General features: G+C 40.2%; 1 protein-coding gene across 7 annotated transcripts in view; it reads right to left on the minus strand.

The window, feature by feature from the left end:
- ITPR2 (inositol 1,4,5-trisphosphate receptor type 2) overlaps window positions 1–27,300 on the minus strand; it is a 485,861-nt gene that overhangs the window by 46,021 nt on the left and 412,540 nt on the right. For 5 of the 7 annotated variants that reach the window (XM_053226056.1, XM_027035787.2, XM_053226057.1 and 2 more), the window contains 4 exons: window positions 26,759–26,851; window positions 16,103–16,233; window positions 14,611–14,776; window positions 2,117–2,277 (listed from right to left, as the gene is read on the minus strand). In XM_053226056.1, coding sequence (XP_053082031.1) covers window positions 2,117–2,277; window positions 14,611–14,776; window positions 16,103–16,233; window positions 26,759–26,851 — 551 coding nt within the window. Of the gene's footprint in view, window positions 1–2,116; window positions 2,278–14,610; window positions 14,777–16,102; window positions 16,234–26,758; window positions 26,852–27,300 lie in introns of those variants that run through there. The other 2 variants (XM_027035788.2, XR_003413010.2) reach the window with 2 other exon arrangements.

Here is a 27,300-nt window from a genome sequence, read left to right on the forward strand (position 1 = left end):
CTTTCCCTATAATATCTCTCAGAGCTTCATTACAAGTTGACTCTGTGCCACTGAAACTGGGCTGGTGTCCCCCAAATTCCACCCGTATGCCTTTGTGCCAGATGTTCCCTCTTACAGGAACTCAATCCATCAGACACTCCCAATCTGCACAAATCCTACTCTGTCTGATGGACTGCCCCCCAACACACCCACACCCACACCCACACACACACAAATTCTCCCTTCTACCACCTCCCAGTTGGATATCACTCTATATCTTTAAGCCTTTACAGATTTTCATTTGTTCCACCCTTGAGGAACTTGGCCTGTTCTACTTTTGGTTTGTTATTCTCTTCCCCCTCTTATTAAGCTCTAAATTCCTTGGCAGAGAAGGAATGTGTCAGACTCTTCAGTGTATTCCCCAAAATCTTTTAGTCCAAGGGACAGAGTGGATGCCCAGTAAATATATACTAATTATATTTACTCAAATTTTGATAACATACAGCATGTGAGGTTGCATTTTAAACTTAATGCTCTATATGTGGGGCACCCGGGTGGCTCAGTCAGTTGAGCATCTGACTTCAGCTCAAGTCATGATCTCACAGTTCGTGGGTTTGAGCCCCACGTCGGGCTCTGTGCTGACAGCTCAGAGCCTGGAGCCTTCTTCAGATTCTGTGTCTCCCTCTCTCTCTGCCCCTTCCCTGCTCATGCTCTGTCTCTCTCTGTCTCTCAAAAATGAATGAACATTAAAAATGTATATATAAACTTAATGCTCTACATGTCTTTTCTCCAGTAAACAGACACAAAATATTTCACATTGATGGTCTCGAGCATCTCAAGATCAAGAATGTATAAATAATGATTATGAATGCCTATCTTCAAACTGATTAGCTTTTTACCCCTAATGTAGAAGGGAGAGAGTGCAGAAAAGGAAACATGGAGAAAAAGAAACAATATTAGGTTCTTCCCACTGTCACATAAAGAATGACATCATAGTAGGATGCAAACTACTATGCACATGAAACAACTCATAGGAGGATGTAAGTCAAAAAGGAGAAAACATGAAAAATGCTGAACAATAAAAATTCAATTTACATGTAGCCCTGCTATGACACATAAATATTGTCAGGTAAGACAAATTACTGCAATATTTACTTGTAGTTATTAGGATGTTACCCTCCAAACATGCTCTTTGGTTGCTCCCTCTACTGCAGTATATGTCTTCCTATGTGCATGACCAGCTCCCAGAAGGACGGACACAGAGTCACTGTCACTTGGTTCTCTGAAGCTTTGGAACTGGTGTTTCCTAAATGCTGTCCTTGGGACTGGGCAGCAAGGAGGGTCATGACTCTTCTAAAGCCTCATTCTCAAATAGTGAACACTATCTTGTAAGAATATTTTAGAGAAAAAAAATCCAACATATGGCCATGTTTATTATAAGAATACATGAATTTATATTGGATGCAATAATACTGAACATGTGTCATGATACCCTTAAGTTGTAACTTAGGCTTCTTTTTAAACCACTTAGTTTTAATCTTCTGTGAAACAGAAGGAACTCCAAACCATGGACAACAACAGCCTCTGTTACTGATCTTAATGAGGAGTTATAAGCAACTTAGTATGGCAGAATCAGTACCAATCGTTACTGACAATCCAAATTGTATAGACAGGAAGACAGTGTTCTCCCATTGAGATCAAATGTCATACTCTTCTCAAACACGGTTAAATTTCTTAAACTCTTGATTTCTGAAATTCAAAGAATTTCTTAAAGCGTGAATCTTCTGTTCATATTTGCCAACGGGAAAGTTCCAGATTTGGGGAATTGAGACATTAGCAAAGACATGAGGTCAGGAGATGACGGACATGACTGAGATGGTACTATTCACTGCAGAGAGAATTCTTCAGTAAATATCATCTGTGCCCTGGAGACTTAGATTTGGTTTATATAACCAAGAAGTCCATTGGAAACCAGTGAGTTAGCTAGCCTGAGGATTCTTCAGTGATTGACAGTCCTATTTGGTAGTTAACCAAATGATTGGGAGAACTTTTCCATTTTGGGAGAAGGGTAGGGTAGAGAAGGGGAAAGTATACAAAATGCAACATAGTCATGGGTTAAAATGCTCTGATCACTCACCACAATCATTTGAGCCACATAACTTTCAGGCCCAGTGTATTCAGTGGGGTCTTTAACCTTCACCAGGACTAGGAAGTACAAATAATGCCACATGTTGTGTTCTGACTTGATGTGTTCCTCAAATGAAACAGTTTTGTTATCAAACTTGTCCCTCTCAAGTCCTGCAAGACACAGAAAACACAATGTATGTGATTTGTCATTTAATCAGCATGCGCTTCCCAGCATAAAAACAAAACATAATAATTATGTGGAAAAAATGCTTTCTGTGAGTGTGCCAATTTAGAATGTTATGATTAAAAACAACACAGTACACAAGACCTCCAGAAAAAAAGGCCATAGTTTATAGATTTCTTCTCAACTCACATTCTCCAGCCTCCTCCACCCCCTGCCCAATGGGTCCTTAGAAATGTGCGGTCCTGTTATAGATGTAACATTGGAAGATAATTTAAAATATAGTCATATCAAAACTGTCCAATGAAACTGGACCACAAGTCTAAGCAGAAGAAGTAAAAATGATTGTGCAATAAAAGGCATGCTTGCTAATCAGCACAGGAAAAAAAGGTATTTTATCCAGGAACTTGGGTAAAAAGGGGAAAGTCAGCTGAGAGAGTCATCTTGAAAACCACTTGTAATCAGTGAAGGGCAAGCCAACATCCACGGTGATCTTTGCTCCGAGTGCAATAAGGACTCTGACTTATCCAGCCTTTAGACTACTGTGTTCCTGGCATTTTGAGGAGGGGATGGTCTGTTCAATATCCAGGGCAGATTTTCAACTGCTGGAAGGACACTGAGGAGGCTTCTGCATAGCAAGAATCTTTTCTTTCAAGGGCTGAAGAGTAGATGAAAGAAAGTGAATGGAGATGAAGAAAAACATCTATGGAAAAATGAGTCAGATCGCCAAATAAAATGGGATGTTGGGATTTAGTCTGGTTTTGCAGTTCAGATACTGGAGACGAAACTAGGAAATTGGATTCCAATCCTGGCTCTTCTTTTGTAAGCATTTTTTTTTAAGCCATTCAGGCATGAAGAAGACTCTTTAAATAATAAGATATAACATACAATAAGTAAAAAAAAAAATCTATCCCTAGTGAAAGGGTGACCTTTTATATTACCTTATTGGACACTTTAATGGAAAATACCATAAAATTAGATGAGGCCAATGGTGACGCCTCATCTTATTTGACCCATCATCAGCTCAGCATGACCCAAATAAAATCCATACTCTTCCCCAAAACTACTCCACCCACAGTCTGCCTCTTCATTCCATGGCAACTCCAGGCTTCCAATCGTTCAAGCCAACTGAGGAATCATCCTTGAATCCTCTCTTTCTCTCATCCATATCCAATTCATGTTGAAATTCTTTTGGGTCTACCCTCAACATAGATCTGGAATCTGGCCACTCCTCCCCACCTCCACAGCCTCCTCTCTTATCTGAGCCTTCATCATCTCTCACTGGGACAGCTGCATTAGCCTCCCAGGCCTCCCCGTTTTCACTTTAACTCTCTGTGTTGGCTTATTCCCAACACAGCAGCCACAGCGATACTTCAAAAACCTAAGTAGAATGTGTCTCTCTTCTGTTCAAAGCCCTGCAGTGGTTCTTTTCCAACTCAAAGTAAAGGTCAAAGGCCTTACAATGGCCTATGAGTAGGGTTGCCAGATAAAATACAGAATGCTGGGTTGATGCCAAGTTTTAATTTCATATAAATAATGAACAATTGTTGAGTATTAGTATATCCCATGTAATATCTACTTGCTAAACTGGAAATGATTATGCCCTATAGCCTCTCTAACCTTGTCTCTTACTCTCCTCTCCCTTGCTAACTCTTATGCAGCCACACTGGCCTCCTTGTTCCTTGCATGCAGACTCCTGCTTCAGGGCTCCTGGACTGGTGGCTTCTTCTACCCACAGAGCTCTTTCCTCTGATGTCTCTTTGATGAACTTGCTCACCTTTTGCTCAAATCTCACCTTCTCCGTGTTGCTTAACTTGATCGCCCTATTTAATCCTACAACCTGTCCCTTCCCTTCTGCCAACACCCTCAATCACTCTTTCTCTTTTATCCTCTTTTTCCTAGAGTGCTTATCACCTCCTAGCAGACTGAACACAGCCATATCAAAGTTGTGAAATTAAACCAGACCACAAGTCTAAGATAAAGAGGTAAAAATGATTGTGCCAGAAAAAGCCTGCTTGTTAATCAGCACAAAAGAAAGGAATGCAAGTTTATCCAGGAACTCAGATAAGAACTTATTATGTTTATTATTTATTGTGTGTCTATGAGCAGATATATTTATCTTTTTTTCTTCACCAACAGTCCTAATAGCTTAGATTGGTGTCTGGTTTATCGTCAGCACTGAACACAATATTTATTGAATGAATTAAAAATATTTCACTAATAAAATGTTATTCCACTTGGGTGACTATAATCAAAAACAGATTAATAACAAATCTTGGGGATGATGTGGATGAACTGGAGCCCTCATACCCTGCTGGTGGGAATCTAAAATAATGCAACTTAATTTTAATTTTAATTTCAATTTTAATTTTTATTTCCTAAAGCACTTTATTTTTTATATATTTTTAAAATATAATTTATTGTCAAGTTAGCTAATATAAGTGCATACAGTGTGCTCTTGGCTTCGGGAGTAGATTCTCATGATTCATCACTTACATACAATACTCAGTGCTCATTCCAACAAGTGCCCTCTTCAGTGCCCATCACCCATTTTCCCCTTCCTACCCCCCATCAACCCTCAGTTTGTTCTCTGTATTTAAGGGTCTCTTATGGTTTGCCTCCCTCTCTGTTTGAAACTATTTTTCTCTTTCCCTTCCCCCCGTGGTCTTCTGTTAAGTTTATCAAATTCCACACATGAGTGCAAACATATGATATCTGTCTTTCTCTGACTTATTTCACTTAGCATAATACCCTCCAGTTCCATCCACGTTGTTGCAAATGGCAAGATTTCATTCTTTTTCATTGTCAAGTAGTATATAGTTTGGCAACTCCTCAAAAGGTTAAACATAGAGTTACTATATGACCCAGAAATTCCACTTGAAGCACCTAACCAGAAGAAATAAAAACATATGTCCACACAATAACTAGTACATGAATGTTCACAGCAGCATTATTCATAATAGCTAAAAAGTAGAAGTAATCCAAACATTCATCAACTAATGAAAAGATAAATAAAATGTGGCATATCGTACAATGGAATTTTCTGCAATAAAAAGGAATGAAGTAGTGATACATGTTACAACATGAATCTTGAAAACATCATATTAAATAAAAGAAGCAGGTCACAGAAGGCCACATATTATATGATTCCATTTATGTAAAATGTCCAGGATAGGCAAATCTTCAGAGACAGAAAGTAGATCAGTGGTTGCCGAGGACTGAGGAGGAGGAAAGGTTGGGGGTGGGGGATGGTGGTGAGGGCTAAGGGGTGTGAAGTTTCTTTTGAGAGCAATGAAAATGTTCTAAAATTAATTGTCATGATGGATGCCTGACTCTGAATATATATACTAAAACCCACAGACTTGTATACTTTAAATGGGTGAGTTGTGAGGCATGTATCTCAAAAGAGGTACAGAGAGAGAGAGACAGAATGTTAAAGTAGATGTTCCCAGAATTCAGTTCAAACAATTACCTTCCTGTTGCAAGGTACATAGGGCTATAAAAATAATGTGTCTACTATCAGTTAATCTGTAATATGGTAGAGGAAACAGAAAACTTGTGTTATATCCTGAAGTGGTGATAAATTGCCAAGGAAGCACAGAGGAGGACAAAACGAATTGTGACTAGATACATTTTAAAAGGTTTAAAAGAGGTGTAAAGCTTTAAATGTCTAGCCTTGAAACAGGATTATGGCAAGTGGAAAAGAGATGAATGGTAATAAAAGCCACCTAATTTTTATTGAGCACCTATTTGTGCTGACAACAACGTAAAGATGTGTAAATATGCTCTGGTAATTACAGTAATCCAATCTGACCTTTTAGCACGTGAGGAAACAGATTCAGAGGAATTTGGTGAATTGCTCAAGTTGATGCCTCTCGGTAGTGGAAAAGTCGGTCAGTGTTTAAATAAAAACTTTCTGGCTCTAAAGCCATGTTCTTTTGCCTCCTGGGCGGAGGAAATGGTGGGGCAAAGCTAGAGGTAAAAGTGGATCCACTGTTTGGGGGAGCATCAACTCCTCTGAAGGGAACATTTGGAAAGGAAGATGAAATGGTGCATTTGGCACAAAGCGTGAAGAGCTTTAAGCACAAAGCAATGGAGACTGCACTTTATTCTGAAGGACTCTGAGTGGAGACCAGCATGTTCAGAGCTGCGCATCAGGTAACTTTGTGTGGTAGGATTTAGGGGAAGACTGAGAGAAGAGGCTGAGGGTGGGGAGACCAGGGGACTAGGGCAGTGAGGGGTGTAAAAGAGGGGAACTGCTTCTCTTTCATCTTCAGTGGTTCTTGCTCGCTAAACTTTATCGGCCATTCCCATGGTTTCAACCGGCATCATACTGGTGAGGTATCCCCAGCGCTGACCTTTCTTCCCAATTTGAGGTTCTATTTCCAGCTGCCTACTGGGTAAATCGTGCTGGGTAGCTTATGGGCATGTCACGCTCTTCTTCTTCACCTCTGTTAATGAAGTCTTTGTCAACCAGGGAACTTGAAGTCATCCTCGGACTCATGCTGTGACAATCCACCCTGTGCACATTTCTTAGAGTGACTCTGACTTTCTCGCCATTCTCCAAACAAACCAAGTCCTTTGAAAATTCTATGCCTCCATCTCCTCCCTTTCCTACCTCCTACCCTTCTTCAAGACCCAGCTTAACTACTGCCACCACTGACTCTCACAAGGCACAACCAGCTAGTGTATCCTCCCTGTGCCCATAACATTGTTATGAAAATTTGCCTATTTCTATCTTAGCCTCTAGCACTGTACCGTCTGACTTATTTTTATCAGCACCAGGCATAGTATCTGGAAAACAGTAGGCATTCAACTAACATTAACAGAGTAACTGAAAAATGAATAAGACAGAGAGAGTAAAGAGAAGTTTTGGAATGAAAATTTAAGAGGGCTTGATGTCCAATTAGAGGTATAGATTTAGAAGCATCAAGCATGACCCTAAAGTCTGACCTGAATGACTGAATATATGGTAATATCACCACAGCAAGAGGAAAAAAAAGAGAAAGAAAAGACTAGGGGAAAATATGTTTGCTTTGGGGTATGTTGAGTTTACGATGCCTGTCGAACAACCGGTGTTGGGCTGCTAGGTCTGAAGCTAGAAACTCTGAACAGAGACGTCAAGGTGTAAATATACTAATTCAAGGATAAATGACATAAAATTAACAATGAAAGCCACGGTATTGGAAGAGATGAGCAAGGCAAAAAGAAAGGAAGGATAAGAGGTACTTTGTGTGCTCAACACAAACGTTTCAGAATACCTATGTCGTATTTCCCACACAAGATGACTAAGGTGAGGGCACATACCCACCCACCACCCAGGTGTGCCTGTCTATTCCTCTTCTCAGCTTTATTTTTCTGCATAGCCCTTGGCATCATGCATTCTATGTATGCTGGAAAATAAGCTCCATGATGGCAGTACATTTTGTCCAGTTGTGCTCACTGCAATATCGTGGCACATAGTAGACACTCAATAAGTAATCACTGAACAAATAAATGCATAAATGACCTTAGTGTGTAAGTACAAATAAAGAACCAATATACTGAGAGAAGAACACATTGCCCCTCTCTGACAGTGCAGCCTTTATCTCCTATGAAATCACCTAGAAAGATCTTTAATTCTAGGCACCAGATTCCCATCAATCCTTTCTCCATTCTGTTATTTTGTCACATCTGCTCTGTCAACATCTCCCTCTCACTGGATTTTCAGCCACTGGTAATTCAAAATTAATAACTAATATGGATATCAGTGCCAATTTGTTCCTGTGCTTACTGCCCCAGCTCTGGCATCTGCTCATCATCACCCTATCATGACCGCCTTCTGGATCACTAGCAATTGTTTTCTGAGTCATAATGCTCACACATCTGGTCATTGCCTTCAAGGCTAGGAATGTCCCATCTGCTCTCTTCGCCTGTCGCAGAACCTACTTCCTCCTCTATTGCTACTTGGGTGTCACTTGGTACGTGTTGTCCTGGAGCTGATTCTCTCCTACTGTGGAGATTTTCTCCTCTGTTGTTCGATACTATATCCCTCTTTGGATCACAGTTTAACACCCAACTCTTCTAAGAATCATTTACCAAGTAATAACTATATCATAGCCTACTGGTACAACCCCAAATATCCCAACTGTTTAAATCATTCTTGTAACTAAGTTCTTATAATGTATACGGTACGTGTTAGATCTTACATACGGTAAGCAATTCCAGGAACAGATGCATATCTAGATATACAGTATCATAATGCTTTTCACACATTTCTGCTAAAGTTTCTTTGAGGGCAGAGAGCAGAGAGTCTTTATGCTACTGAGGTCACAGGGATTAATAGCTGAAAGTGCCTGAGATTACTTTGCGAATTTTTCTTTAATTCTACATGATTTTAAATGTTCACATTAAATTTGTTTTACTTTGTAGCATTCTATTTGTTCTAATATAGAAAATACTCTTGGGGTGCCTTGGTGGCTCAGTTGGTTGAGTGTCCAACTTCAGCTCATGTCATGATTTCACAGCTCGTGAGTTCAAGTCCTGCGTCGGGCTCCGTGCTGCCAGCACAGAGCTTGGAGCCGGCTTCGGATTCTGTGTCTCCATCTGTCTCTGTCCCTCCCCTGCTCATGCTGTCCCTTTCTCTCTCTGCCTCTCTCTCTCAAAAATAAATAAACATTAAAAAAAATACTCTTTACATTTATTCTTAGATTAAAGTACTTAAATGGCCTCTCAAATTTTAGAATAAATGTGAAGCTTCTGGAAAATAGACCATGTTGATCTAATATCTCCTTATGCCTCCTGATAGATGACCCAATATCTCCGTGGGAATGCAGATGCCACAGAAACAATACCCTGAATGTGACAAAATGTAATAACTTGGAATTGTTGCACCCAGGTTTTTTGTCTGCAGTATATGTCAGTTTAGTATTTACCCACTTTATCTTCCTTTTGTAGGTTGTAAGTCACATAAATATAGAGATAATGTGGGGTGCCTGGGTGGCTCAGTTGGTTAAGCATCCGACTTTGGCTCAGGTCATGGTCTCATAGTTCGTGAGTTTGAGTCCTACATCAGGCTCTGTGCTGACAGCTCAGAGCCTCAAGCCTGCTTCAGATTCTGTGTCTCCCTCTCTCTCTGCCCTTTCCTTGCTTGCTCTCTGTCTCTTCCTCTCTCTCAAAAATAAACATAAAGAAAAGTTTTTAAAAAATAGAGATAATATTAATTTGGGCTGACTTATTGAATAGTCATTCAGCAAATATTTGTGAATGGTCCCCAATACATACTACGGAAGCATAAAAATAAATAAGGCATGAATCTGGATCTCTTAAAGAAGGGAAATTAATGTGCATTGAAGGCTTACTCAGTTAAGCATTGAGCTAGGAATTTTGATATATGTGGTCTCAATTATACTCCCCAAACCCCACAAGATGGCATTATATTCCCCACTTTCCAGATGAGGGAACAATAGTTCAAGGTGAAAGGAAGCTTGGCCAAGATCACATATCCAAGATGTGGAACCAGTGTGCCTACTTAACTATAAAGTCCATGCCCTTTCTATGATATGACAGTGCATAGCATCCAAGAGAGATATGACAAGAGACAAAATACATAGAGTACCATGGAGCAAAGTGTGATGCGAGGACTTGCTGCTGGTTAGTGAAACCAGAGAAGGATTCACGGAATAATGGCATTAGAGCTGGTCTTAGACAGAGGGTTGGAGTTCAATAGCTAAGGAGTTTGGGCATTCCAAATGGAAATACTATAACTGAGAGTCTCTGCATTAAAGATGAGTAATGCAGTTAGGCTGGAAGTTGAGCTACAAACAGGAGAACATTGAGTGAAAAGGTGGGCAAAAAAAGAAGGAGGCTGATTGTGGAGCACCTCACAGGCCAGAAAATTTGGAATATTAGAGTTACAGACTGTGCCATGCTATTGATAGCCTTTTGAGTAAGAAAATGATGAATTCACACTGGAAAAATTAATCTGGCAGCACTGAGCAGGATATTTTGGGATGTGAGCCAAGGTGAGCCTGCAAAATCAAGGTGTGGCTGTGGAATGTGTAGAAGAAAGAGACTGAGACTGGAAGAGCAGATTCTTTAGCACATGGTAACTAGTGCACCTAGAATGGGAAAAAGGAGATGTTAAAAACGATGGAGAAGCTCCCAGCCCAGATAACTGAAGGCACCATGGGATATCATCAGCTGCAATGTGGAGGTCAGGATAAACTGGTAGGTCAGAGGAAGACGATGGGAAGTCGGGATGCACTGGTTTTTAGACATGGTAAATTTGGCTGTCAGGAAGTCATGCCTGCATAGATGTCAGTCAATAATTGAAAACAAAGGACAAAAGCCTGGAGAGAGGTTGGAGCTGTGGTTGCACATTTGGCAGTAATCTGCATAAAGGTGGTATTAAAGAGGAGGGCAGAGAGAAGAGACAAGAAGTCAATGATAAAGTCCGAACTGCTTATCCAGTGGTTGGAAAAAAAACATTGGGCCTTGTGATGGAACCAAAGAATGAACAATCCAAGGCAGAAGAAAAGGTCAGCAGGAAATTAATGGGGAGAGTTGAGAAAAACATTCAATTTTGTGTTGAGGGTTATTGTGGTGTTTTAAGGAGTGTATAGGTTATAGGTTTCTTTAATAACTGTGAAAAACCAAAGAGAATTTTGACAGCAAAGGGAAAGTTTAGAGGAGCAGAAATAGTGGTTAAGTGATGGACCTGTTTTGCTATTCATGTTTCTTGTTAGAATACAGGAGATAGGATCACATCCTCAAATGAGGCTCGATTCTTACTGATACATTCTTCCAAAGAACCCTTTCTTCCAAAGTTGAATACTGACATAATAGATATTATGATCATGAAGAAAAGGGTTTACATGAATCACTGTTGAAGCAAGATCCTGTGACACAAAGAGAGATTTTCAAGGGCAGCATCTTCTTTTCCCCCGTGGGACTCATGCTTCCATACAACATTTCTCTTCCCTAAATCCCCCAAATTATTGTACAATATCTTCCTTGGCTCCATCCCAATCTTGCTTCTCTCCATCTAATTTAGATCTAGAAAGACAAGACTCTTTTTGCTGCCTCATTTCCTTCCAGTAAGTCTCCCTTCAGCATTGTGCAACTTATCCTTGTGGAAAGTTCTCCATCTTTATCTTGAGTCACCAAAGGCTCTACTTCAGTTAGTATGTCTCTGGCCTTCTCTGCTTTGAAATAGTTGATAATCACTCTCTGTCTTCCCAAGGATGCACCCTCCCCTCATGTCCACATGCCACACATTCCTGGTTCTCCTCACACCATTCTGACTGGACAGATTTGTGTGTGTGCGTGTGAGCGTGTGTGTGTGTGTGTGTGTGTGTTCCTCTTTCTCTCTTAACTCTTCAGTGCTAATGTTTCCCACGCTAACCCATCTTCTTCTCTTCCCCCCTCAGAAGCCTTTCTCCACACTTCTGCTCCACACACAGACTGAAGATTCCCCAACTGCTGTCTCTAGTGCAGACTCATTCTCTGAGGCTCAGACCTATGTTGACCTCTGTGCTGGGTGTGTCCCACTGGGGTGTTCAATGTATGCTGCAATTTCAGTATTTCTAAAGCCAAACTCAGCATATCTCTCTCTAAATTCTTCTTCTTCTTTTCTTCTTAAACTCAACTGTTGGTACTACCATCCACCCAGACACCCAACTATCTTTCATATCCATTTCTAACCACTGAGATTTAAAAATTCTGTCCCTAAATATTTCATGACCCAGTCCTCTACCTTTAATACTGCCACCCTAAATCTCCTACATCACAGTTTCATTACTTTTCACGTGGACTACATCCTAACAAACAACCTCTCATAGCTGCCCTATTGCTCTAAAACAAAAATTAGACCCTGTATTCCTCTACTTAAATTCTTTAATGATTCAGCATCCTCTATAAGTCTACAGGATAAAGTCTAAGTTTTTTTTTTAAACATAAAAGGCCACATATGATCTGGCGAATCTCTTCCTTGGACATGCCCTGCTCCAAAATTCATGCTCCAGAAACACTGAGCTCCTTAGAGTAACTGAAGACTTTCATTGTGCTGTTCTTATCCTCCATGCCTGTTCTTATGCTGGTCACTCTACTTCTACCCATTTTAATACAACTAATTACCCTCCATTTTTTACCATCAGCTCAGTGACCATTTCTCCTTGAAGCCTTTCCTGACTCTTTCTTGACTGTCCCTTACCACAACCTGAAGGGGTATAACAACCTGTGAGCTTCTCTATTATGTCTCTGAAAGTGTTTTTTTAAAATTTTTTTATTATGAAATTTATTGTCAAATTGGCTTCCATACAACACCCAGTGCTCATCCCAACAGGTGCCCTCAATACTCATTACCCACCCACCCTTCCCTCCCACCTCCCATCAACCCTCAGTTTGTTCTCAGTTTTTAGGAGTCTCTTATGTTTTGGCTCCCTCCCTCTCTAACCATTTTTTTTTCTTCCCCTCCCCCATGGTCTTCTGTTAAGTTTCTCAGGATCCACATAGGAGTGAAAACATATGGAGTCTGTCCTTCTCTGTATGACTTATTTCACTTAGCACAACACTGTCCAGTTCCATCATGTTGCTACAAAAGGCCATATTTCATTCTTTCTCATTGCCACGTAGTACTCCATTGTGTATATAAACCACAATTTCTTTATCCATTCATCAGTTGATGGGCATTTAGGCTCTTTCCATAATTTGGCTATTGTTGAGAGTGCTGCTATAAACATTGGGGTACAAGTGCCCCTATGCATCAATACTCCTGCATCCCTTGGGTAAATTCCTAGCAGTGCTACTGCTGGGTGATAGGGTAGGTCTATTTTTAATTTTTTGAGGAACCTCCACACTGTTTTCCAGAGCGGCTGCACCAGTTTGCATTCCCACCAACAGTGCAGGAGGGTTCCCGCTTCTCCACATCCTCTCCAGCATCTATAGTCTCCTGTTTTATTCATTTTAGCCACTCTGACTGGCGTGAGGTGATATCTGAGTGTGGTTTTGATTTGTATTTCCCTGATGAGGAGCGACGTTGAGCATCTTTTCATGTGCCTGTTGGCCATCCGGATGTCTTCTTTAGAGAAGTGTCTATTCATGTTTTCTGCCCATTTCTTCACTGGGTTATTTGTTTTTCGGGTGTGGAGTTTGGTGAGCTCTTTATAGATTTTGGATACTAGCCCTTTGTCCGATATGTCATTTGCAAATATCTTTTCCCATTCCGTTGGTTGCCTTTTAGTTTTGTTGATTGTTTCCTTTGCAGTGCAGAAGCTTTTTATCTTCATGAGGTCCCAATAGTTCATTTTTGCTTAAATGTTAAATAGCCATGATACTTATTGTGTTTGTACTCCACAATAGACTGTGAATACCCTGAAGACGGGCATGTCCAATTCATGTTTGTTTCCTTGGAAGACAGTTCATTGTTACAGTTCATTATTTGGTACACCTCCAAGTGTTAGAGGAATGTTGGAAAGGTTTGGAAGATCCACTGAGGAGAATGAGATAGTTGACAAAAGGTGAACCAAGGAGGAAATGGGATTTATTGAAGGCCCAATTGGAGTTATAGAGGATAATGTTGTAGTGAAGCCTTCACTCTTGTTTTGTGACTTTAAGCAAAAGATTCTTCAGCTCAGCATGGTAAAAAAGATGGTGAAGGTAACCTGGACTTGGTGATTATTCAAGGAGGGGGAAGGATTCCAGGGTGCTAGGCCAGCTACGGAGACAACCAAAGCCAGAAAGGGCTGTGGTATATTGAGAATAGGGTAGAGCCAAAAGGAATGATGAGGCAAGGAGAAAGTTGGATGAGTCTGAGAAAGCTAACAGTGGGAGAAGGAGAGGAGAGTATGAGGTGTGAAGTGTGGTGTGTGTGTGTGTGTGTGTGTGTGTGTGTGTGAGAGAGAGAGAGAGAGAGAGAGAGAGAGAGAGAGACAGATGAAAAACTGAGAGAAGTTACAGTCAGTGAATAGAAGTTCAAGCTGCTAGAAAAATCATCTGTGGATTCACAATCTAACAAAATAAAATAAAAATCATTCTGTCATTTAATCAATATGTTATTGTGATTAAAAATCTGTTTGCCAGTTGGTGTAACCTTTTGCAACACATTCTACAGTCAGAGAATCATACAAATTGCAGAAATAATGACAAGATAGCTTTGAGATATAATTCATCTATCTATTTCTGGAAGCAGAGAACCCTAGTCCAATCCTCGGTTACATAGTTTTTGTCCAGCTTTCATTTTGAAATTATTTTTCCCAAAGCATGACAAATAAAAATCACTCTAGCCCCTCCTTCCTCCTGGACAGTTTCTTCATCTATTATTTTAGTATTCCGAGAACACTTACCACAGATGAAACATGTTGTCTTTAGAATTTCTTCCTTTTTCTGTTTTTCACTTCTGAGATCAGCAAAAGTATCAATGATAACACCAAAAATCAAGTTAAGAACGATGATGATAACAATGAAATAAAAAAGAAGGTCATATACCACTCGGGCAGCAAACAAGGGCTCCTGAAATAGGATATTTTAAAAGTATATCAATATATATACAAATTTTCAAGGTAAGTTGATTTGGCATATTGTCTAACATGGGGAATATATTCAATTAATGTTTCCTGAATAAATACAAATGGTACTCCAAGTTGGAAAAAAAATGACACACACTTTCCAGCTTCATATTCTTTTCCTTAAGTGTCGTGAAATAAACATCACATCTGTTTCCCAGAAGCCCTTGTATTCTCTAGGACTTCTACCCCTCCCAACAATCAGATACGTACCTTTTCTTAAAAACCACTTCCCTGTATGATTCTGCTAACTGCATTTTGGTACATTGGGACCCTATCCCAGAAGCTACATGAAAAGCAGACAAGTAGCCATTCCAAAAGTCAGTGATTAGGGAGCTGAGAAGGACTTGTCAGTTTCTAGAGTAGATTTTGTTCTTGGCCTTATAGGGTCAAGGACACACTGCTCCAGGTTACTTCTCTTTGATGGACAGTATGAAAACACACATTAGAGATTCTAATCCAGCTGTTTCATAGATGAGGCACCATTAGATGAACTGACAATATGCTACAGCTGGCCTGTTGGAGAACTGAGATTTTTTTTTTTATGTCTCCAGCCTGGTGCTTGAGAGTTTTGTAGCTAATGAGAAAATTTTCAGCCTTGCCATTTTAATATACGAAATCATGTTAGAATTTGTTCAAATTTTATATTCATCATGGATAAATAATGGTGGCCATTACTATTCAGAGACAAAGAGTAAAATCTTCATGCCTGAGAAGACTGATAGACAAGGAGCAGCATAGTTTCTGTTATTTACGTAACAACTAACTCCTGTATGAAGTTTGTAGGCATGATCTCATTGCTGTAATACAATACACAGTTCAAATTTGGAAACTTTTCATGACATACATAGATTTTTTTTTAGTACATTAGCTATTTCTGTGTAATTCTAGCATACAATGAATTGGTTTTAATGGCCACCATTATATTTTGAAAACAAACAACATGATATGGTATCCTGAAAACAAAAACAATACTGTAAATGCTATTAAGAAGGTTTTAAAAAAATGATTATGTTCAGGGGTGCCTGGGTGGCTCAATTGGTTAAGTGTCCAACTCCCGGTTTCAGCTCAGGTCATGATCTCACAGTTCCTGAGCTGGAGCCCCCCGTGGGGCTCAGCGCCGACAGTGTGGAGTCTGCTTGGGATTCTTTCTCCCTCTCTCTGCTCCTCCCCTGCTCGTGCTCGTGTGCTGTCTCTCTCTCTCAAAATAAATAAATAAATTATAAAAAATGATTATATTCTCCTTGAAAAAATGTTTTCGTCTCCAGCTTACATCTTTCGATGGCCTTCTCAGAACATCTCCCACGCCGCCGCCATTCCTGAGGCCCTGGTTCAGGACAGTGACAATGCACATAAGGAGCGTGTCACACGTCCTTTCAATTCCATCTTCATACTCTTCATCTGCTATGAAAACACACAAATTAAACACCACAGCAAGCTCATGTTTTTAAATATGCTATTGTCTACTTCCGAATCTCAATTTCATTATACTTGTGCCACGACACAATTTTTTGAGATCACACAACATGCATTAAATGTTGCAGCACGTGACTGACACAGACTGAGAAGGTCACGCAATGGGATTCTGAAATATTTGTCTTCTTCCATCGGTGAAAAATCACAGGATGAAAAGTACAAAATATAAGAAAGCTGGTATGCCTTGTGCACTGTGTCGTGTGGGGAGGCTGTGGTAAGAGCTCAGGAAAACAGCTCACCCAGGAGGCAAAGATATTGCAGGTGAAGGGACATGTGAAGGCAGTTACATGGGCGTGGCTTCAAATTCTACTCTGTCCCAGTCCTGAGACTTGAGCAGTCACTTGACCTCAATATCCTCATCTATAAAATGGGGAGGTCTGATTAAGGGTGAAACCCTTCAGAACCTTATATTTAGGATATGTAAAACACTGCACAGAGATTAGCATACACCTAGTAGGTGCTTAAAAATTAGGGCAGATATTATTTCATTATTTTAGCTAAGCATCTAAGCTATTTTATTTATATATGTTTTTATTTTAGAGAGAGAGAGATAGTGCACACACACACGTACACACACACGAGTGGAGGAGGGGGAGGGAGAGAAGGGGAGACAGAATCTTAAGCAGGCTCCATGCTCAGTGTGGAGGCTGACACAGGGCTCGATCTCACAACCTGAGCCAAAACCAAGAGTTGGATGCTTAACTGACTGAGCTACCCAGGTGCCCCTAAGCTCTTTTAATGTTGAGCATTGAGCTATGGACAAGAATCACAATGTATTTATGTGAACAATTTATTACGTGGGAATGTACTTATGTGAAAATATTTAGGAAGAGATGGGGAGACAGAAAAGATATAATGTGACAGAAAAATTCCTGGTCTTATTTTGTTTAAAGGTAAAGTTACCAGACTTGGTAATTATTTCCCAGGCATTTAAAATAGTGAAAAGTTCATACTAAATTGGATATTAGAATCAGGATTTTCTAAAATTGGTAAGTGAGCAGAAACGTATTTTTCTTGTTACAAGGTTAAAGAACCATAAAGGCATTGACTTTTGGAATTGTGTGGCCACAGTGTGTATGTCAAAGCAGGAGTATGGAAACAACCAGAGGAAAAAAAAAGAAAGAAAGTCTAATTTTGTCTACATGATCCAACCAACAGCCTGTTTGGTACTTTGTTACAAAAAGCCTGATCTTCCTCTTGTGAACTGACTTTAACTTCACATGGATAGGGGGTCCCAATATTTTCACCTTCCTCAGAGCTGTTTCTTTTAAAAACATAAACATATACCTCGAGAGGAAAGCTGAAGTCAGAGATGGGCAAGTATCAAGCTCAGCTTCAAAGCTAGCAGCAGATTCTGAGCCAGACCACTTGCCTTAGAGGTGAGCCTTGAGGTACATTCTGATTGAGAAAGTAGAAGAAATAAAACTGCTTTTGGAGGAAGGAGAAATGGGGAAGAGGTGAGGCTCGCAGGGGCAGCAGCGCAGAGGAAGAGACAAATCAGACAGAGAAATCTCAGTGTGCAACATGCTAGTTAGGTCTCTGACACCTGAAGGTGGGTTCTAATGTGATGGCTAGGAAGACCATAAAGAAAACTGGTTAGAAATGCATGAGAGGGGGCACCTGGGTGGCCCCTTCACCTAAGTGTCCAAATCTGGATTCCAGCTTGGATCAGGATCTCATGGTTTGTGAGAATGAGTATCAGGCTCTGTGCTCACAGCATGGAACCTGCTTGGGATTCTCTCTCTCCCTCTCTTTCTGCCAATCCCCTGCTCTCTCTCTCCACTCTTTCTCAAAATAAATAAATAAACATGAGAAAAAAATAGAAATGTATAAGGGAATTAAAGGAATTTTAAAAAGAGAAATATGGTTTTCCAGTAATGAGGTCATATGGAATAGGTCTATATGCTACTTTGCTATGGTTAGACTTTCAATCAAAGCAACCTTATATTTAGTGGAGGGATCTGGGTTCATATATTTAATCAGAAACTACCTGGTCATGTCACATAAGTGCTTACTAATGACTTAATATGTGCCAGATTGGTCAGTACATAGAAGCCACATGAAAGTCCTCCCATCTCTCCCCAAGAATTTAAGAATGAGGTTGTTCATTCTGTCACAGGTGAGCTAGTAAAATACACACACAATTCACATGATTAGCCATTGTGAAATAAAATTCATTGGCTGCAAATATATATAATGAGAGTACTGACCTTCTGTGTGGCATATAAACAGGGGGAGAATGCCCAGGTCAGCTCAATGACAACAATTGATATTCACTCCATAATATCCGGTGCAGAGGCATGTTAGTTTTATATAGCAGCCTCCAAGAGCTTGGTTTTAATAAGGCTCTATCTTTGTGAGATGGATTTATTCACAATATGTTAAGCCAAGTTCCCAGGCCTTCAGGCTGAAAGCCAGGCCCTGAGTCATAGTAAATTCACCTAAGTAAATGCCACCTTGTGGAGACCTACCTACATAACCACCTTGCCTTCTCTATGCCAAACCTGCCTCATCTCACTACCTCAACAGACCCTGTGCTAGGTGCTGGGTATACAGGTGGGGAGAGCAGAGTGTGGGGGTCCCTAGGAGATTTGTGGCTTCCTAGGAAAGATGGGTCAGCAGGTGAACAAAGACAATGCAATGTGCAGGCAGGGTGGTATGCATCTCACAGGATGGGGGGCACTGGGGACAGCATCTTGCAGGAGGTGGCGCCTGAGTTGAATATTGAAAGAGATATTGCCTGGTTAGTAATATCAGCAAAGTAAGACATTCCAGGCAGAGAAAGTGGGATAAGCAAAGGTCAACAGGCATGAACGCATATGAGGTGCTTTTGGAACCGCAGGTGTATTGTAATGACCGGGCCTTTGGTGCATGTAGACAAGTGTGAGAAGAAAAACAGGAAGGGGCCTGTTTATTATGGAGAGACTCACACACCCAGATAAAGGGCTTCAACTTTATCTGAAAGCCAAGAGGAGCCACTGGAGAACTTTAAATTGGGGCAAGGTTGTTTATCAACTAGCTGATGAAACAGTATGAGATAGAATATTTACTTAAATAATAAGGTAAATTCACATGTGTTTAAAGCCACAGAAGTGATACAAAGAACACTTAATACTAGGGTAATGAGAGGGGAGTCCCTCTAATGACTGTAGCCTCTGAGTTTGCCTTGAATATTCGATGGATTAAAACAGTAGCAGAGAGGCATTCACATGGTATGGCCACAGAGCCCAAGAGGTAGAAAAACATTCACCTATATGATGAAGATAGAAGATCAAATAAACCAGTATGTAGAGGAGTGGAAGATAATTCTGGGGAGAGAAACTGGGGGCTCTCTGTGAGTTTGGGTTTTATTTGGCAGGCAATGGAGTATCATGAAAATCATGCATTGGGGTAGGGGAAAAAATACCCAAAGCAGTGATTTCTGGTAAGCAGTCTAGTGGTGATACAGTAGGTGAATTGAAGAGAAGAGAATGCCTGGAGGTAGAAAGACCAGATAGGAGGCATAATGTGTGATGAGCCTCAACAGGGTGATGGCCATGAGAATGAAAAGTATGGATGAACAGGAGGCGCCATGACCCTAGGCATGAGGGAGAAGGCAATGTTACACATCCTACTGAAGCTTCCAGCCAGAGCTTACGTGGGAATGGATGGTCCCATTAAACCACAGAAATTGACAACTGAGAAGGGGGAGCTGGATGTAAGGTGTTATGATGAAGACAAAGAAAGAATTTCAGATGATTTCTGTGTGTGTAGAATGAGAAGATGAGCAAACATTTTTAAATTTGTTAAATGTTTGTTTATTTTTGAGAGAGAGACACAGAGCACAAGCAGGAGAGGGGCAGAGAAAGAGGGAGACACAGAATCCGAAGCAGGCTCCAGGCTCTGAGCTGTCAGCATAGAGCCTGACATGGGGCTCAAACCCAGGAATTGTGAGATCATGACCTAAGTTGAAGTCGGATGCTTAACTGACCAAGCCACTCAGGCACCCCGGAAAACATTTTTAAAAGCTACAGAGCACAAGACAGCTGGGAGAGTAATGTGACCTTAAATTCAGGAAGAAAATAATTTAAAGATGGAGAAGGCACAAAAAAGTGTAAAAATTACAGAAGAGTCAAAGGCAATGAGAAGCAAGAAAAGGTCGCTGGATTGAACATTTAGGTCATCAGGAAACAACAGGAAGATGGTAGACAGTGAAACAGAAGATGGTTGATGCAGAAATCAAGGAGAGAGGGTAGGTCAATTGTTTTATAGGAAACTTTGGTCCTGAAAGGAAGGAGATGGATTAGTTTGTGGGGATAACAGAGAGCAGAGGAAGGTTCAAACAGATGGTAGCAAGGAGATTTCAAATGCAAGAACAATAATCTAGCTAATGGTGGCGAGGCGGTAATGATGAAAACAGGCAGTTATAAAAGAAGCAACAGCACAGGGGCACCTGGGTAGCTCAGCCAGTTGAGCATTCAACTCTTGATTTTGGCTCAGGTCATGATCTCACAAGTTTGAGCCCCATGTTGAGCTCTGTGCTGCCAGTGCAGAGCCTGCTTGAGATTCTCTCTCCCTCTCCTTCTGCCCCTCCCTTGTTCTAAATAAATAGATAGATACATAGAGAGATAGATAGATAGATAAATAAATAAATAGGCTTTATGGAAAAAAAAGAAGTGACAACACATGCTTGTGTACAGGCAAAAGTAAAGAATTCATGGAAATAGATGGGTCATGTGGACACACTTAAAAAAGCTAAATATATACCTGTAAGAAACTGAGAACATCACTTGGCACATGGGGGGCAACAAATGTAGGTATCATAATTTCATTATTGGTGATAGAGAGCTACAAAATCTTATACAAAGTTATAGTTTTAATATAACAAACTTTATACTTGAACAATATGGGGTTAAATTATCCTCCTTTTCAGTTGAGTATGAGTAAAATAAAGTGGTTTTTCTTAATTCATAAAAGAAATTCAAGTATTTTATATGAAGAAATGAATAAAAATATATTCGATTGGCTGCGATTCGAGGTGTTAGTCTATAAATTTTTTCAAATATTGGGCATGCTTGAATTAAGAGCTGTTAATAAGACTATTTTTTTCTGTTTTAATAATTAAATTATCCATTTTTAATGATTTTTTAGAAACAACAGATTATCACTAAGATATATATCTGAAAGCCTGAGTGCAATTGAAAATTTCTTGTTTGTTAGTTTTAAACTTTAACTACAATTGCTTCATTATGGAAATTCTTTTTTAAAAATTTTAACTAGAAAGAGACTTAAAACGCGGGGCCCCCAGTGGGAAGCCAAGACGTAGACTGGCACTAAGGCTGATTGGTTTCTGCTATTCCTCAGTCTCTTTCATTAAAGTAAAATACCAAAACATATTACATTTGAATTACTCATTAGTGTGAGAAGTCTGTGAACTTCCTCCCTTTTCTGTATATTCAAATGACCTTTCCTTGGAAAATAATTGTAACTGTGTTTTGTAAATGCCTAAAAAAGCCCTAACCTTTCTAGAAAATCAGTTATTAAATTTTTCTGGTGTTTATTTGGTGATTATATTTGTCTAAGAATTCAGGTAGGTCTCCAGCAAATGAAATAAAAGTTCTTTTTATTTTTTTTTCCGACCACAGTTGGTTGCCAGTTACCGTGCGAACGTGCGGCTCCTGGGACAATGACCCTACCGGCATCTGCTGGAGCTTCCTCGGGGACCGGCCGCTGGGCTTCCCAGTCATCACAAGGCTTGTTATTCTGCTACTGTGTATGTGTCTGGGCCTTTTGTAACACGGACCTGCTGTCCACAAGGTAACAAACCAAGGCCGTCACAAATGCACACTAGGGTTTGCAAATTAAAATTTAATTCTGATCGTAGACATAGAAAAGTTATTTTTAAATCTCGGTGGCACATGGTGCACAGCAAACACGAGGTTCTGGCTTTTATTCACTTCTGCAGTAAATACATGTGGCCAAGGGCTAGAGGATCAAATCTGTGGACTTTTCAACCCAATGAATTTTATCACTTAATCGTGCCAAACGCAAAACGGGCACAGGGGAAAGGGTAGACGCATTAATACAGGCATTCCTGCAGTTTTAAAGACTGATTTAGGAATGATTGCCATCAGCTCTGGCTCCCAACAGTGTTCCTGTCACCCTCTGGGGCTGACATTCCTCTGCTGTCCTCATCTCTATTCTCTGGGAGCTTCCCTGCAAAATCATACCTGCCTTTCCCTGCTGCCAGTGCAGGTGGAGGCTAAATAAATGGAGACTTTGCTTCTGGCGTAATAAGCCAGGAAGAATTGTCCCCATCTGTCTATCCAGAAAAGGGAAGTTCTCTTCTTTGGGTAATATATGAGGTGAGTCACAGGTTGTAGAGGTTTTTATGAGAAGCCTTTTATGAGTTTGTATTCAGAGTTGTAAATCAATATCCAAATTGACTTTGTGATGGAACAGAGTTTCTCAACCTCAACACCATTCATATTTTGGGCTGGATAGTTCTTTGCTGAGGGGGGCTGTCCTATGCATTGTAGGATGTTTAGCAGAATCCCTGGCCTCTATTCATCAGACGTCCCTAGCATTCCTCCCAGTTAATCCTTTAACTAGAAGACAATAAAACTTAGAAGACTGGAGGACAGGCCCTGGAACTGGAGATCTAGCTTAGTCTACGAGCTATTGTGACCTTACTTAAAGTTTGTGTCCTTCAGTGTTTTTTACGTATAATGTGAGGATAATTAAGAGCATCTATCTACACCCTTGACATGCCTCAGGGCCCTCACCCATGCTGTTCCCTGTGCCTAGAATGTACTTGCACTACCTCTTGGTGTGATTGGCTCCTTTTCATGCTCCAAGTCTCAATTTAAATAATCCCTCCTCAGAAAGGCCTTTCTGTTTGCTCTACCTACAGCCAAACTCTCTTGTGATTATCTATCATAGCACCGCTTGTAGGACTCACCATATTTTATGACTTTTTAGGCCTCCCCCCCTCAGTGTTTTATAAGTTCCGTAAGGACTAGGATCACGTTTGTCTATTCAATACTATGTCTTGAACACCTAACATGGTGGCTGGCCAGTAGTACAGGCTCAACAAGTATTGCTATATGAAGGAATGAATAAGGTTTTATAATTATAATAATTAATTATTAAGGTTTTATTAATTATTAATAATTATGTATAAATATATAATTGTTAATTATATAATTAATAATATCATCATCATGTGTACTGAATTGGCTTAATGAATTTCTGGTTTTACAAAAATATTCACTTTTTCTAAAATGTTAAGATCAAAATCTCACAATCAGTAACAGCACATAAAACAATTACAATAGAATGCCTGGTTGGTTATCAATGACAATTGTATAAAGCCTACAATTTGTAAGATTGTACAGAGCTGGGCAGCCACGTCCTGGGACACGCTCACAGCACATAAGAGCGGGAAGATCTGACTCCAGGACAAGAGCCTCTGGCAGCTATTTCCCCGAGTCTTAGGAGCTTCTGGCTCCCATGCTGGGGATGAGCATCACCAGCTCAGCCACTGTGCTGGGCCCCTGGGTCTGCCATCTTTGTAGTCTCTGGCAGGAAGAATGCTGGCTTTGTGTTTGGTTCACTGGCAAAGTAATACTCTTTTCTTAAAATCAAACTATAGTTAACGTATATTTGCTTTAACATAAAGGAAATAATTTTAAGGTAATATTCAGAGACAGAAGAGCAAGGCAGGAATTGAGTCACTATATATTTGGGACACTGTTGTTAGAATATTTGTGTTAAAAAGAAAGTAAATTTTTTAACCTATTACTTTTCACACTGTTAAGGAGAAAGAAGGCTGTATTGAAAAGAAGATAACAAGTTCTAGTGACAATAGATTGAAGTTCAAGATGGGGTAAAGAACCTAAGAGCTATTTAGTTTTACACAGCTACTTAAACTATGCCCAAGTTTTTAAAATAGCTATGATATTTCTTTTTATTTATTTTTTATTTATTTATTTTTAATTTTTTTTAACGTTTGTTTATTTTTGGGACAGAGAGAGACAGAGCATGAACGGGGGAGGGTCAGAGAGAGGGAGACACAGAATCTGAAACAGGCTCCAGGCTCTGAGCTGTCAGCACAGAGCCCGATGCGGGGCTCGAACCCACGGACCGCGAGATCATGACCTGAGCCGAAGTCGGACGCTCAACCCACTGAGCCACCCAGGCGCCCCTATGATATTTCTTTTTAAATCATGAATAATAAGAAGAGAGGAGCATTTATAGACCTGAATTTGAGATTGTGATAGATTCAGCAAACTGCTGACAAATAAGCCTGATGCTGATCCCCAAGATAACATACCAAAATGGATCATTGAAAGGATGGTGTGGGAAGAAGGAGGCGTCAAGAGAAACCAGCATGGGTTCACACTAACCTCAAATTGGGGATGTGACAGACATGTGTCTGGGATTTGGCAAGGAGACTCTGAGGAGTCTCATGATTTTTCTTTTAAAGATAGAGAAACATGGGCTCACTGATAGTTTATTTAAGAGGGAGTTCTCTGTGGCTGAAGAATTGCACAGAACATGACTATGTCAGTCTGAAAGCATGTTTCTAGTAGCATGCTAAAGATTTTGAGCTTAGCACTGTCCTATGTAACATTTCTAGCACTTTTAATGAAAATCTTCCTTTGCAGAGGTGGGCAATTTTGTTTTTCAAAGAGGCAGATGGGAAATGTTATAGGCTTTGTGGGTGACATAAAGCCTCCATTGCATCTTTTTCTTTAAAGAAAATACTTTTTAAAAATGTTACAACTGGTCCTAGCCCAAGGACTGTACAAAAACAGGTGGCAAATCAGATTTCCCCGCGGGCCATAGTTTGCCAATCCCTGTTCTAAAGCTTATCAACTTGAGGATGACATAAGAGAGAATGAACATATTGCTTAACAGAATCAGGATCCATAAAGATATCATGAGCCCTGTGACAGGTTAGAACTAGAAGGTGCTGGAAACCTAGAGTTCAACCAGGCAAAACAACTCCTTGTCTATTTCCAGGACAAACTGAGATGGCCTTGGATTATGGGTGGCAGAAACAAGTAAAAATAAATGCACCGTTTTATGCTTGAAATTCCAAACTCCCAATTACATGAGTACAGGATAGGCATTTATGGCTTAACAGCTGAACCAGTGAAGAATGGCATGTTAGCCAAGAGTCAACCAAATCTGGGTCAAGGGTACGGTGTGATTCCCAATTCCACTATCCAGAATAAGATAACACCACTCAGCTTCTTGCCTTGGAGTGTTACATCAAAAGTCACTGCTGTAATATGTAGGGAAGGCTGAAGAAATTGGAAATGTTTAGACTGGAGGATGCATGTACCAGGATTTTAGAAATTGCAGAGCACAGTAAAGCTGCACAAGCGTGGAATGAGCTGGTTTGTTGTTTGCAAGCCTTAGCCCAGTAGCCAGGACTTAGGGGAGGAAAGAAGCCTGGGAGGCAGTTGCTCACAGTTCCTTCGACCACTGAGACATTAGGATGGAATGTACGTGTGTTTATTTCTTCCCTTAGGTCATAAAGGTTGAAACGTTTCATTCGCCAAAGGGCATATCCATTTTTCCTCATGCAACAATCCAACATCTCAAGGAAAAAGGCAATTTAGGAAAGAAGCCCCTATCATTATGATCGGAAAAACAGTGTGCTCCCAGATGGAAAAGGGGGACTCTGTCCTCACACTGTGCTTAACTCTTCCTTCCATCATCTCCCCTGAGTCCACTGTTGCCCTTCATAGATGTAATACAGACTGGATCCACTCCTTTTTTATATATAAAACTCTTCAAATATTTAAAGATATATACTCCCTAAATCACTGCTGCTTCTGGAAAGAGATCACTAATTCCTTCTACAGTTCATTAAATTTCACATATGCCATAGTTTCCAAACCATTGAGAACAATTTAGAGTTTCAAAAATTCTTTTTATGAGCATGGTTCCCATTTGCTCCTTTGGAAGCAAGGAAAGTATCATATTCTCTCTGTCTGTCTGGTCCCTCACCCCTTCCCACTCTGGGCAAACCATGTGAACAAAGTCCAGGAAATTTGCATAACATATCTAAGACAGAGAGCTAGAAAGTGGGAAGTCCAGGATTATACCCAGTCTTTTGAGTTCTAAGCCTGTGTGTTTCCAGATTCTCTGTTAAAGGCTATATATTTAAAAGGGTGTCAAGTGTGGTATGGGTTTGCAATTTGGTAATAGTATTTTTAGCAGCAGGTACCACAAGGTAAATCTGATAAATTCTCAAGAATAGGAATAATATAAGGAATGGGGTGGGGATACAAAATGACAGATATGGGAATCCTTTCTCTAGTTTGAAACTTTTTGGTTCTTTTACCCTCCATGATTCTATTTCAACCCACCACGAAATTCTTAGAGCAACTCCCTTAGCAGTAATAAACATAACTACAAAGTATCAGGTTTGTACTGTTCTGGGGTCCTTTTTACAGACCTGTATTCGAAGCTGGTATTGTGGGTGAGCAGTTGTCCTTTTCACATGTTCCCATCATTGAAGTTAAAGTCATAGTAGGAACTTCATTACTCCCTGAGAACACACAAATTAGAATATGGTATAGAGACAAATACGCAAATGACAAGAAATGAACATATAGTTACAAAGGCGTATAAATAAAAATCACTACTACCTCAACTTAGCTGTGATCCTAAAGTCTTTTAGGAACTTGGTTTGGAACTCTGAACACAGTTTTGTGTATTGAAGGCATTTTATAAATAGGGAGTAAGTTCACAAGCCAACCCACTAAAAGCCTTTTATACCTTTTTGAAGTGGCAAAGATAAAGTATTAATAATAATGCAGACCTGAACCACCATGTACAACAATGTTTCCATGGCCAAATGCATTCAGGATTCAGACTTGGAATGACAGAACACATTTCCCCCAAAGCAGTTGGTTTCCCGGATTCTAAGCCACTGGTCAGTCCCTATAGCAGGTAGAGACTTTCAGGTCATGGCAGTTCTAACAGTACAGTCGGGGG

Source organism: Acinonyx jubatus, chromosome B4, assembly GCF_027475565.1.
Source record: "Acinonyx jubatus isolate Ajub_Pintada_27869175 chromosome B4, VMU_Ajub_asm_v1.0, whole genome shotgun sequence".
NCBI classification, from domain to species: Eukaryota; Metazoa; Chordata; class Mammalia; order Carnivora; family Felidae; genus Acinonyx; species Acinonyx jubatus.